Here is a 14063-nt window from a genome sequence, read left to right as displayed (position 1 = left end):
ATCTCCATTAGTCTCAGAAGTTAGAGAAACAATGACAGCGTCTTCATTTGGTATCCTATGTATGGATCCAGGGTCCAACAAATACAAAGCAATACATTCCCTATGAATGTAAAAAAATGTAAAGTATGAATTCCAAGAAATCAAAATCTAAACACTGTAGCAAAAAGGATTCACTCTTCTTTCATATGTCCAGTGAATCTTCCACTGCTTCTCACTTCAATAGACCTCATTATGGAATTGAGAAGCAACATAGTTTAGTGGACAATCTGGAACAAGTCAGTTGCAAACTGCATGGAAGAGTTTCTTAAGAATTACATGAATGTAATGATCTTCCTAGAGGATGGTATTTAAGCTAGGTCTTGAAGGAGGAGTAGGAATGGTATAGAAAAGGAAGGGCTTTCCAGGCAGAGTATGTAACATGCACAGAGGAATAAGGAAAGTGGGTAACAGGAGGCAGAAGATTATTCAAGTGAACACTAGGAACAAGGGATGGTAAAGAAATACTGTAAAGGCTTCCCTGCATGTCACTCTGAGGAGCTGGGACTGGATAATATAAGCAACAGCAAAACACTCAGGTTTACTTGCATTAAAAAAACAGTACAGTAGTATGAAGGGTAAACTGAGGGCAGGAAGGGAGATAGGAAAGGAAGGCCCACTAAGAGATCACCACTGCAATAGTCCAGGTAATTGACACCTGGAGAGAAAGCCAAACATTACAGTAAAAATCTAATATAATCAACGTATGTCGGATGTGGGAAACAAGGGGAAAGAGGAAAGAATTAAAGTTATTTACTAAGAGTATGTGTAACTCATTAGATTGTGGATTTTATTGAGAAAAGAGTTTTGGACATTTACAGGGGAATATTCTTTCAATATTTAATAGGCTAGGTATTAAAGTACCTGCAGTACAATGAAATGAGGATGTCCAATAGTTCCCAGGTCATATGGATCTGGATTTAAGAAGAAAGGTCAGAACTATTAATACCTGGGAATCACCAAGATAACAGCTGGTAAGTGAAAATTGTGAGCATAATCAAGATTGCCCAGAGAGTACTTGCAAAGCAAACAGCAGGAAGAAGAGAATAAAATGTTGGAGAACACCAAGATTTATGGAAAAATCATTAAAGAGGAACAAATCAAGGAAGTGAGAAAAAGAAGTGAGAGCAGCAAAGAATACCACTGCAGACCACCAAAGAAGGGTCTTTATATGAACAAAATAGTTCTTAAATGGTATGATTAAAGACAGCCTCTAGATTAAAAACTACATTATTAGCTTCTTTATCTACACCAATATCAGCAGACTAGTGGGAGCAAACATCATGCACTGGGAAGTGAATGGGTGGGAAGAAGGAAGAAGCAGTTATTTTTTTCAATAGATTTGGCAGTGTAAGAAAGCAGACAGAGAAAGCAACAGAAAGAGTCTGGAGAAGGGGACAAGGGCAAGGTTTTTTGGTTTTTCTTCTTTGTTTGTAACAGGGGTAAAACTTAAGCCAATGGAGAAGGCGAGATCTAAGATGAAAGATCTAAGACCAAAAGGGGTAAAACTTGAGCATGTGTGGAAGAAGCCAATGGAAAGGTAGAGATCTAAGATGAAAGAATTAAGCTGTCTGGGCAAGTCTCCAAGATGGTGGAAGTGAAAGAGCTGTAGACAGGTGAACCTTTCCTTGGAAAGGTGAATGGGTATACTTCTGAAACTGGGGAAGGGAGGAGAACGAGATGAAGGCCGCTTAAGATATTGCAGATAAGTTTAGTAATGGTGGGAGGGAAGCTTAGCAAGTCCACACCACACATCACTATTTTTTGCAGTAGAGTAGGAAGTTAATTATCTGCTTGAAATGGATGTTCAGGAATGGGGTAAGAAGCCTAACAGTCACTAAGGTAAATGAAGCAAAGCTCATGAGTAAAGATAACAGCTCAAAGTGAATCCTACCAGTTTTTGCCATTAGATCAAGCCCTTGGTATGAAAACCTGGAGTCTCAAACTGAATCGGGTTAGAATTAGGGTCAAAAAGGAGGATCTAGACAGCTCTCTCCCCAACAGAGACCAAAAAAGGCCTGGAGGAAAGTAGGGGTGTCCACAAGGTGTTCAGTAATCCCCCACTAGATTTAAAGTGGCCTTATAAGGACAGAAGTGGTCAACCTAGAATTGCAAGGGAGAGAAAGTTTCAAGTTAGTAACATCCAGAATTATGGGCTTCTCAAGCACTTAAAATATATTAAATGTCACCAGGAGATAAAAACAAACAAAATTTCCTATCCTTTATATACTACATTTTAAGTTACTGAGAAGCAAAAGATCTGAAATTTATCTGTTATACACAAGAGGGCCTTACAAAGTGCTTAGAGAATAGCATGGGCTCATATTTGCTCAAAATGGAAAAAGGAGTTTTGACAGACCTTGCAGTTGCCAAATGCCTTACCTTACCTTTTAACTGTAAGTGTGACATGTATTCAAATATGCACTTTTATTCTCTTAATCTCAAACTCTGGGGTTGACCAGATTCTGAGTCTTATATAACTGTTCCACAGATAGCAAATGTAATATTCAGAGTTTAGAACTCATAATTCCCATTTCAACTCTATGTAACTACAAGGAAAAGTCCTTAGTCTAGGTATATCAGGATCAAATTTCTTGGGTGCTCTATGTACTTTAGTACTACATGAGTTTAACAAAATCAATCCTACACTATTATTTTTGCTCTTTTGCCATGGAACTACTATCTGCACCAGGAGACAAAGTAAAAGTAGCTTTATGACAACCCAAGAGTGCACTATATTAGTCTGAGTGAGACACAAGATATAAAAATGTAGAGATTTTTATCTTATATAAAAAGGTAACAGCAAAAACCTATAATATGGCTGAAATGGTTATAGGAAAATTATATCACAAAAAGAACATTAAAGTATTAAAAACAATGCCTATATAGCTATAGATGAACTAACATTAAGGAATACAAACTTGGTTTTAATAATATGAGTGATTACTGTGGACTTAGAATATTTATCAAACTTGGGAAAAACACCTATTTTTCTTCTTTAGAACCTGGTCTTTCAAATCTCCATTAACAGCTCAGTGGCAAAGATAAAACATCTGCCAAAATACAGATGACAGCATGAGCAAGTGTCCTAATGGTAGGCATTTAGTGTAATGCTTTAACACACTGCCTCTAGACTGCTGGGGAGGCCCCATAAATAAGTACTTTTAAATAGGCATTTACTTCCTTAAAATGGCAACTTGTGTTTAAAAGTAATACATTCTTTAAGAGAAAAGAAAACATTTTCATTTAAGCAAGACACGTTACTACCAGACGTAGATAATAAAAATGTCTTTTAATCAGTGTACCCTTGATTTTAAAAACTCACTTTGAACAAAGAAAAATCATTCAACCGCTGAAAAGACAGTCAATGTCCCTGCCATTATTTGAGTAAAGTTTTATTTGCCAGTTGCTGAAAACTACTGAAACTGCTGATGTGCTTTAAAAAAAAAAAAAAAAAGTATAATTGGGCTTATAGGGGAGGGGGGAAGAAAGGAGCCTAGTAATTCATTCTGCATCTTGTAAACCAACAGGGGGGTGGCAGTTTGCCTGAAAGTAGATGAAAGGAGCATTTTAGATAACTTCTTTTACCACAAAGGTCAACTGAAACTGTAGTGTCTTCAAAAAAATGCCTTCGATTAACAGTCATGTATAAAACTGAAAGCAAAATCAAACTTCAGTACAAATAAACCTATAAATATGTGACTTTCTTACTCATTTTGGATTCTAAACTCAGTCTCTTAAATACCCTGGTTGGTAATTACTCGTGTTCTGAGACTGTTAACGTATCTTCATACATGTCCTTTTTAAAACCACATATTAAACACACACAAAATCTATTATATCTTATGACAAACACGATCACTTCTTGTTTTATAGTCAACAAAACTCAAAAGTATAATGCCTCTATTTTTTTTCCGGGTTATTAACTAACTACAATAAAATACTATAAATTGTGAATTCTGTGACTGTGGGGACTTGAGCATATTTATATTGTATGTAAATGAGTACCAATTACATGTGATCTTAACTATTATTAAATATGGCCTAACAAAAATCCTATCTCCAAAAGTACCATTATAACAGTTCTTTCCGATCTGCTTGAAAACAGGACCTCTGTTTTTAAAATACTATATGACTTACACTTCTTATTCTTCAGACTAGCTTTGATGCCAATGGTCTGAGTTATTGATATTTTATTACAAATTTGTAATTTGGTTCAACATGAAGGCTTTCTCATCCTACAACAGGTTTCTGAAAGCAGTATTATTTTAGGTATAATAATAGTAATGGCAATAAGCCACTAATGATAACAAGAAAATACTACCTTATCTAATAACTCTTTAGATAATAAAGATATCATTAACAGCTCCAACAACCCATGATGTTTCAGAGATTGAGGAAAGTGGTAACCAAGGATTTAAAGGCATAATGGAAGTGGCTTGAAGTCACAAACCTTTATAAATGACACAAGGAGGCTAATAATCGGTTTAAAATCTAATTAATTTAGCATTCTAGAATTCAATTTAACAATTGCTTCCTACTTTTACTCAAATTCAGTTCTGAATCTTACAAAAAGTTCACAGAAGACTGTACAGATGTGAAGTATGACAGGCACCTGAGAGCCACAAAAATTCCTATTCCTCACTTTTTACAGAGGAAGCACACGTTTAAAAAAAAAAAAAAAGCATAATGGATTCCAAAAGCCTGGGGGGACCAAACGCCTTTGGCGTTGAAAGACACCAAATCCCACTCTGCTGCAAATATGTTTGGACTCTAGAGAGGTTACGGTCTTCATATTTCAAGCGAAATTTGTATTACTATTAAGACGGTTCGCCCAAATAAAGTAGAAAAACTTGGAACGAGCAATAGGGCGTGGGGGTGGGTAGCGAGAGTTTCCAGGTAGCTTATTTCTAGAGTTAAAAAAAAAAAAGCACTCAAAATATTCTTCCTATTAAATGCTGGGTTGGAAATGCAACTTAATTGTGTCCTTTATGTTTCCTTAACTCCTATGTTCAAGTGGGAGGGCAAACAGGAGAAATCCCATCTTGCAGACTTCGCCAAAATGCGCACTTCTATCGCAAGAGGCCCGGGCCCTCCCACTCTCCCTCCTCCATCCCCAAATGCGTTTAAACACAGAGGAGGAAGCGGGGTGCAAAAGAGGGGGGCCCCCAACAGTTGCCACCCCTCGCCTCCGATCGCGCCCTTTCTCTCCACAGTTAATTTCTGCGCGAGGTGCACGGCTCAGAACCTTCTTCGGTGTGCATCTGGAGGTGGAGTACGGGCGGGGGGGGGGGGGTGGGGAGGAGAAGAACTCTTCTCCCACCGAGGGGGGAAAGGGAAGAGGAGGGAAAGGAAGGAAGGGGGCGCAGGATTACCCGAGGGCCCTCCTACGCTCGCACCAGGAGCGTGCAGGGCCCGAGCGTCCCGCGCTCGGACCACCCTTTCTAGGGCGACGCCGAGCCAGCCGGGGCGCAGCCCACACACCCGCGGGGGCGCCGCGGGGGCGCCGAGACACGAGTCGCCGACCCAGGAAAAAGGGGCTACTCACCGCAGCAAGCCGAGCCCAGCAGCAGCAGCACCACCAGGGGCCACATCGCGGCCGCCGTGGGGTCGCCGCCGGCGCCGCCGCAGGTGTCTGGAGCAGCCACCGAAGCAGTCACAGGCAGGATCTGCCGCCACCGCCGTCACAAGCAGGACCGGCCGCCGCCGTCCGTCACTGGCAGGACCCGCCGCCCAGGCTGCCTGGCCGTGCGCACGCGCGCTCCTGCCACCCCCCCCCCCCCCCCGTTCGCTCCCCTCCCACCCTCCCGCTCTCCCGCCGCGCGATACGCGCACGCGCACTCGCCCCCGCCCCGCCGCCGGGGCTGTTGACGCGAAGCCCTTCGGCTTTGCGGGCTCGAGTCCGCGCTCCGGTCTGCTTCGACGAGGTCTGGATCCCGCTCCCCCGCAATGGCACGCGCTGGACTTGCGGGTCACGTCCCGCCACCCTCCACTCCCCACCCCCACGGTGTATTCGCCAGCCGCCACAGGAGGCTGAGCGTGTGTTCCTACGTTTACCCGGTACCTCCTTGCCCCCGCCCTCTCCGCGGTTCTCCCGTGCCTCTCACACCACCCAGGGCCCCGTGCCCTCCCTGCAACGGTCCTCTTCCGCGCTCTCACTCCCACCGTCACGCTTCAGGAGCGCCGCCTGGCGCTGCGCTCCCCCGACCTGGGCGTCTCCGCCCACACGAGCCCCTCCTGCTGCGTCCTCGCCCGAACCTGTGCCTGCGCCCCCTAATTGCCGCCTCGGCCCCCCCATCCCTCAACGCGAGCGCACTCGCGTAGGGGCGTCGCTACGCTTCCGACAGTCTGGGAGCCCGGGGCGCCTCTCTGAGTGTTGGGCGAGGGGGCGGGCCTGTCTGCGGCGAGGTCCCGCTCGCCCTCTTGGGCGCCGCTTCGGTCCACCTGCCCCACAAGCTTTTGTTTCCGGTGCGGTTGTGGGCTCCCCTCGCGCTTTCTCGCCTTGTTCTTTAGTGTGTTTCTCCTCTGAACAGGGTTCCTCCAGCACCTTCCGTCGTGGTGGTAAACATCTTTAGGTGTGGTTGACGCCAAGCCCCCGGGTTCAGTCAGGCACGGTTGTAAACTGGCTGACACACTCAAGACGTCCCTTCCCAGGATCCTCAATTGAGCCTGGTGAGTGACCCCAACTCCTGCAGCCCGCTACACCGTTCGGGGTTAGCGTGCTTGAAAAATGGGTTCAAAATGTGGACAAGGCCTTTGACTGTCTCACTGAATCATCATCCTTCGTCCTGAAGCGAAAGCCCTTTTACAACTACCGGTAACACTTAACCCTAAATGGTGAACTAACTCCTTAAAGAGTCCGGCTCCGGTGGCTACCTTAATGGGGTGCATATATGTCTGCTCCCCTTGGTTGTTTTTCTCTTATCCGCTGGAAAGGAAAGCAGTTTCTCACCACAGTATCCTGCTTCTCCAAATCCTCTACCCGTGATGTCTCTTCCATTGCACCCCATCCCTGTCGTAATAAAATCCAGGAAATAACAATTGCCACCCCCACCCCCCGACACTGTAGCAGTATATTGTATACGTGTGTAACTTTTTTCTATAATTATTATTTTTTTTTTTTTGGTCTGGACCTCTTGTGCACAGCATTATCGATTCTTTCAGAGAATATTTTAAGTATTTCCTCCAAGACTTCCTATCGAACTGTGAAAACAGAAGGGGTTTAATAAATGTGTTGATGTGACTTGAGGCAAGCATTGTTCCAGTGAAATTTGTTTTTTAATGATTAGAAAAAAAGAAAAACAGTTGCCTAGCAGATATCTCACTAAAATAATGGTTAATAATTATGGTGGTAATGATTTGAATGGCAGCCTTGACACCCTGAGGCTACCAAAGGGACTGATGGATTCTCCTCCAACTGCTGCTTATATGGATACAAAAGAATCATCCACCAGACTTTGAGCATTCGGGACATTGTGTATCACAGAGCAGCTGGTTGGCTAAATAAGGCTGTCAGCTGTCCCTGAGACCAACCGACCCCCCTAAAGCTGAAGAGTGACTGGGAAGGACTGTCCCCAATCTTCAGAGGTAGAGATTGAGGGATGCTCTGTTTCATACTAGGAGCTGCCGAGGCTATGAGCTTAGTGTAGCTGTGTGCAGAAAATGCAGTAGGCTCATGTCAGGTGAATGAGAGGCCACCTGGGTGACTATTTCTACTCTTGGGAACGTGTTTTGATGGTGAAGCAAGAGGAGGCCTTTTCCAGAGATAGAATCCAAATCTCTCTTAGATAACCTTGGGCTCTTCTCTCCAGTCTCTAACCGCTTTACATTTATGTTTCCCTTTTAGTGCTCCCAAACCTTTTTATTTGGATTTTGAGCTCATCTTATCTTTACATAAGGGATTTTTTTTGGGGGGGGGGTCGTGGAGGGGAGGGTGGAAGGCAAGGGAGTAATACACATTAGAATGTTTTAAACAGAGGTAATACACATTAGATTTATCACCTAAATTAGTCTTCATAACAGCCTTGCAACAGATATTATGATCTCCATTTTAGCAATGAAGAAACAAGGGTAGAGAGAGATAACGAGCATTTTGTCCACACTTATATGTGATAATTCCTCTCTGTCTCTCATTTATGTCTATCTCCCTTGTCCTTTTTCTATCTCTTCCAAGAATCCTTTCCCAAATGCTACTTTTCCTCTTTCCTATAATTCTCCACCACTTAAAGGATTTAATTACCTCTTCCATCATACTTTGTTCATGCTGCTAATAAAATATATCAATACATCTTTCTACATATCTGTCTCCTCTTCTATCATGTCAGCTAGGAGAAAATGAATTTTTTCCTGGGTATATTTGCATCTCCAGGGCCTGGCACAGTGCCTGGTTAAGACCTAAAGAAATCAGTGTGGTATGTAGTATATAGAAAACTTTAGTCTAGCTTTGAGTTACAGCTCCAGCCATGTACTACCAGGTAACCTTAGACAAGTTACTTAAGCTTTCTGAGCCCTAGTTTCTTCATTTGTAAAGCTAGATGATAAAGATAATAGAAATTAAATCTTCAAATTGCCTTAACAGTATAATAAGTGAACACTTTACACTTATATGAAACAGTGCCTGGTGTACAGTAAGCACACAATATTAGCTCTTAATATTATAGTCTCCTTATAGTGAGATGGTTCTCCTAGAATAGAAATGAAAATTATTATCAAAAGGATCACCAGTTGCTGGTCTGGAGCCTTGAAGAAGTACTGGGACTTGGCAAAATGTCTACATTTGATTCAAGCTAGAGGCACATGTCTGTGCCCAGTGGGTAGCCCTTAATCCTCTTGCTTTTCTGAACACTTTGTTAGTGATTGAATGCCGAGTGGCCCACATCTCTGACACCTGGCTCAGGGCCCAGTGTCCTAGGATGTTATTTCAACTTGACCTAGTTATTAAAGCATAGGAGCTCCAGTCATCAAATAAAGCAATGTAGCAAGGAGAGTCTGTGCTCTCTGGTTAAGGACTAGGTTTGGATGGTTAGGCAGCTGGGAGATATTGACATGTGGTTGGAGAGATGGATTTGGCTTAGGGGGACAGAAGGAAGGCTTTAGCAGCAGGAAATGCTCTTCATCCTTGCTTGTGCTTCAATTAGGAGCAAATACTAGGAACAGAAACTGCCTCCATATACGAGGATGGCAGGACTTAATGGTTCCAGGTGAGAAGCATGCTACCAGAGTGCTGACAGTTGGCTCTGGTGTAACTTCCCTTCTGGATGTCAGATGTGCACAGGCGTGTTTCACTTAAGTCAGGGGAAACAGCATTTCCTCCTCCTCTTCCTCCTCCTCCTCCTCCTCCTCCTCCTCCTCCTCCTCCTCCTCCTGTTCTTGCTGCTGCTGCTGCTGCTGCTGCTGCTGCTGCTGCTGCTGCTGCTGGAGGCTACCCATGTAGGGGGCCCACACATGACAGCTGGAAAGCACGAGAGAAAGCCAGCTTCTAGGTTAGGTTGTAAAATCACAGCAGGCTTATTTCTTTGAGAGCATGTAATGTTTGGGGTCCTGGGAAGGCCCCTCTGTATCTTGCCTAACTCTTCCCTTTGATGGAAGATAACATACATGTAGTGGGTACATACTATGCACCAAGACCTCACTGTGCTAATGCATTTATTTTCTATTGCTGGCAGAACAAACTACCACAAATTTAGGGGCTTAAAACGACACTCATTTATTATCTTACAGTTCTGTAGGTCAGAAGTCCACTGGACTCCGCTGGTTTCTTGGCTTCCGGTCTCACAGGGCTAAAATCAAGGCGTTGCCTGGGCTGCTTTCCCTTCTGGAGGCTCTAGGGGAGAATCCATTTCCAGGTTTATTTGGGTGGTTGGCAGAGTTCAGTGTCTGAGGTCCCCATTTTCTTGCCAGCTGCCATCTGGGGTTAGGGGGGCTGCTTACCATCTAGAGGCCTCTTTTGGGTCATTGTGTGTAGTTGCATGTGGTCTCTGAACATCTCAGAGCTAGCAGTGGTACATTAAATCCTTCTTATGTTATCACGTTTCTTCTGCCTCCCCTTCCTCTGCCACATTTCTATGACTGACTTTTCTGCCTTCCTCTTCTACTTTTATAAGTGCTCAAGTGATTAGATTGGACCCCTCGGTAATCCAGGATAATCTCCCTATTTTAAGGTCTGTAACCTTAATCACATCCACAAACTCTCTTTTGCTATGTAAGGCAACATATTCACAAATTCCCAGGAATTAGAGTTTGGCAATCTTTGGGAGGCATTATTGTGTGTACCACAGTTAGGTTCTTTTCATATTTATTCCATTTATCTTTGTAACAGCTCAGTAAGGGAAGCGTTGTTCATATCCATTGTGTATGTGAAGAAACTGAGCTCCAGAGAGGTTTGTATCACAGGTGACTTACTTTGCCCAGTGGATTAGTTTTCTTAGGTCTACCCTAAAACCAAAAAACGAGGAGACTTAAGAAACATTTATTCTCTCCTAGTTCTGGAGGCTCAAAGTCTGAAAATAAGGTGTCAACAGATCCATGCTCTGTCTGAAGTCCTCGATAAGAATCCTTCCTTGCCTCTTCCTAGCTCTTGATGGATCCTGACAGTCCTTGGAGTTCCTTGGCTTGAGCTGCAACACTCCAATCTCTGACTCCGTCTTCACATGGCCTTTAACATCTCTATGTCCCTCTTCTTTCTAAAATTTTTTTTAACATTTATTCATTTTTGAGAGACAGAAACAGAGTCCAAGCAGGGGAGGGGCAGAGAGAGAGAGAGAGGGAGACACAGAATCTGAAGCAGGCTCCAGGCTCTGAGCTGTCAGCACAGAGCAGAGCCCGACACGGGGCTCAAACACACGAACTGTGAGATCGTGACCTGAGCTGAAGTCAGACACTCAACCAACTGAGCCACCCAGGTGCCCCGTCCCTCTTCTTATAAGGAGACCAGTCATTTGATTTAGGGTCCACCCTAATTACAGTGTTATTTCCAAATACTTAACTAAATACACCTGCAAAGGTTCCTGTTTCAAAATAAAGACACAGTCTGAAGATCCAGGAATTGACATGAATTTTGAGGGGATACTATTCAACCCACTGTAGCCAGTAAAGTGTATTACTTATGGACAAAAGCATAAAACCTAGCATGTAATTTGCCACTCTTTCTTTCCCTACATCATGGCAATCAGCAATGCTCCAGACAGTGTCTGCTCCGTCGGCCTGGGCCCTAGAGTAAGGATGAGGCAAAGCAGAGCCCTGGCTGACCTACAAAGAACGTACAACGAGAATAGAAACAAATGTGTCATCTCTCCTGACAGATACCATCTACAGCATTTAATGACATAGTCCAGCCCTTCAGAAATATTCCCAGCAGCTAAGGCAGCTCCCCACTTCCTTGTTTGTATACAAAAATACCCTTGAATACTGGCATTAGCCAAAACCACTCTGAGGCCTCACTGTACCTCTTAGTCCCAGCTCCACTGGCAACGTTTTACTGCACTATTGTTCCTCTATGGAGCAAGGTGTAGAAAGAAATAGATTTCAAAGACTGCCTTTTGTATCCTTAGAGGGGCAAGTTTTCTAGGAAAAGAAAGAGTAAAGGCTAGAGCATATGAATGTCCTTTGAAATTAGCTGCAGAGTAGCTGTCTGCATGTCAGGCTGATAGTCTCCTCTCCAGTTTCAGAAGAGTTCCCCACCTGCAGCAGCCAGGAACGTCTGTTGAGAAAGCTTTGTTCTCTGCCTAAACAGTGCTCTCTAGGTGTGCTCTCCCTTGCCCGTCCATGGCCACTTGTGCAAAATTACTCAAGACACTGTGCCTCGTCAAGTTTGCTTATTGATGCTACATGAGTTCTCTGCGTGCATCTGCCAATCTGCTCTTCCCTAATACTGGTCTAATTGCTATGGGTGTGGGCCAGCGGACTCAAACTATCATCAGATGGGCTTTAAAAGTGAAGTGGATAAACTAGGATCAAACTGCCAGACAAGACAGATGTACATATTTGGAATCATGAGAAAGGTTGCCTGATTCCATGTGCCCGTAACCTCTCTTACTTGTCTGTCTTGAATGGCAGCCTGGACTTGAAGGCTCCCATGTGCCAAGTGCTATTGTTGCAGCTGCAACTTCTACCTTCTCTTCCCCAACCACAGGCCCCGTGAACAACAACAGTAGGAGGAAAGGAAAATGTTATAGAAACACTATGCTTATAGGAGTAGTTCTCCAAGTGTGGTACCTGCATCAGCAACAGTTGTAGCCACTGAGAGCTTGTTAGAAATGCAAATCCTTGAGCTCTATCCTGAAACCTACCAAACCAGAAACTCTGGAGTGGGACCTAGCAATCACTGTTTCAGGGAGTCTTCTGGGCCATTCTGGTTTATACTAAAGTATGAGAACCACTGGCTTCAGGCCTGACCTTGGAAGTCAGGTGCTCCTCCTAGGAGGTAATCCATCTTGGTAAAAATGTCATCGGTGCCTCTGTCTCCTTGGATTTGGTGGGTACAGTGTAGAATCCCTGGCAACCCCAGTTGTCTCTTGGCCCACTGGGTGTTTTGTATTAGCTGCAGGTTTCTCTAACATCTTATGGTGAAAGAGCACATGCACTACGTCTGTACTGATAGAAACCGAAGTGTGCTTCAGAGTGACTTGAGGATCACTTTAGTTCTATAGTTAGTGGGTTTACAAGTAGTTTAAGAAATTGGTTTCATGGTAGTTTACAAACTGCCTTTTTTGTGTGTTCATCCAGATATTTAGTATGTGAAATCTGGGCTAATGTCTTGTGAGTTTCCACTTACAAGATGCCATTTTTTAATAAATTCATTTATTTAAATTCAAGTTAGCTAACATACAGTGTAGTATTGGTTTCAGGAGTAGAACCCAGTGGTTCATCACTTACGTATAATATCCAGTACTCATCCCAACAAGTCCCAGTAAGTGCCCTCCTTAATGCCCATCACCCATTTAACCCATCCCCCAAACTAATACCCCTCCAGCAATCCTTAATTTGTTCTCTGTATTTAAGAGTCTATTATGGTTTGCTTCCCTTTCCATTTTTATCTTATTTTTCCTTCCTTTCCCCTATGTTCATCTTTTGTGTTTCTTAAATTCCATGTTTGAGTGAAATCAGATGATATTTATCTTTGACTGACTTATTTTATTCAGCATAGTACCCTCTAGTTCCATCCAGTAGTTGCAAATGGCAAGATTTCATTCCTTCAATCACTGAGTAGTATTCCCGTGTGTGTGTGTGTGTGTGTGTGTGTGTGTGTGTGCATGTGCATGTGTGTATGTATACCACACCTTTATCCATTCATCAATCAGTGGACATTTGGGCTGTTTCCATAATTTGGCTATTGTTGATAGTGCTGCTATAAACATTGGGGTGCATATGCCACTTTGAATCAGCATTTTTGTGATTTTGGATAAATACCTAGTAGTGCAATTGCTGGGTTGTAGGGTAGTTCTATTTTTAATTTTTCGAGGAAGCTCCATACTGTTTTCCAGAGTGGCTGCACCAGTTTGCATTCTTACCAACAGTGCAAAAGGGTTCCCCTTTCTCCGCATCTTCACCAACATCTGTTGTTTCCTGAGTTGTTAATTTTAGCCATACAAGATGCCATTTTGATAAAAATGTAGAAATTTTCATATAGTCACATAAATGTGTCTCTTTGTCTAGAGAAGGAAGTAAATGAAACCAAGGATTCCCTGGAGGAATGACAAATCAATACCCATTTCACCAGATGACAGATTCAGAGGCACCTATGTGGTGGTATGTGGAATAGGGGAGAAATGAGTCATGCTCTATCATAATTCAAAAGAAAATTATTTGTTCGTTTTCAAAAACCACATGAGCTAGATCACCTGCAGCTGGTTCTGATAAACTAAGATAAAAGGGTCATCTAAATCTGCTCTGTCCTAAAAAGGTAAGCAGCATTCTTGCCCATAGGTGTGCATGAATGCTCCTTCCTCTGGAGATGTTAGAAGGGTTTCTGATGGACAGATCAGTCAGATTTGGTAATGGATATATTCCTCCTCTTCAGTTGTATAGAT

General features: G+C 43.4%; 2 protein-coding genes across 14 annotated transcripts in view; one reads left to right on the top strand and one right to left on the bottom strand.

Annotated features, from left to right (window-relative positions):
• Window positions 1-5717, bottom strand: part of CD47 (CD47 molecule) — a 46431-nt gene extending 40714 nt beyond the window's left edge. For all 6 annotated transcript variants that reach the window (XR_007155911.1, XR_007155910.1, XM_047876392.1 and 3 more), the window contains exon 1: window positions 5585-5717. Coding sequence is in view for 4 of the 6 variants with exons in the window: in XM_047876392.1 (XP_047732348.1) it covers window positions 5585-5630 (46 nt within the window). In the remaining 2 variants the exon portion in view is untranslated. The remainder of the gene's footprint in view (window positions 1-5584) is intronic.
• LOC125175639 (serine/arginine repetitive matrix protein 1-like) overlaps window positions 4942-14063 on the top strand; it is a 181338-nt gene continuing 172216 nt past the window's right edge. For 6 of the 8 annotated variants that reach the window (XM_047876386.1, XM_047876385.1, XM_047876383.1 and 3 more), the window contains exon 1: window positions 4942-6708. In XM_047876386.1, the coding sequence (XP_047732342.1) occupies window positions 5157-6611 (1455 nt within the window). In that variant the 5' untranslated portion in view covers window positions 4942-5156 and the 3' untranslated portion in view covers window positions 6612-6708. Of the gene's footprint in view, window positions 6709-7182; window positions 7285-14063 lie in introns of those variants that run through there. The other 2 variants (XM_047876389.1, XM_047876382.1) reach the window with 2 other exon arrangements.

This window comes from Prionailurus viverrinus, chromosome C2 (genome assembly GCF_022837055.1).
Source record: "Prionailurus viverrinus isolate Anna chromosome C2, UM_Priviv_1.0, whole genome shotgun sequence".
Classification (NCBI taxonomy): Eukaryota; Metazoa; Chordata; class Mammalia; order Carnivora; family Felidae; genus Prionailurus; species Prionailurus viverrinus.
Note: the sequence above shows the minus strand (reverse complement) of the source record. Positions and strands in the feature narration are given on the sequence as shown.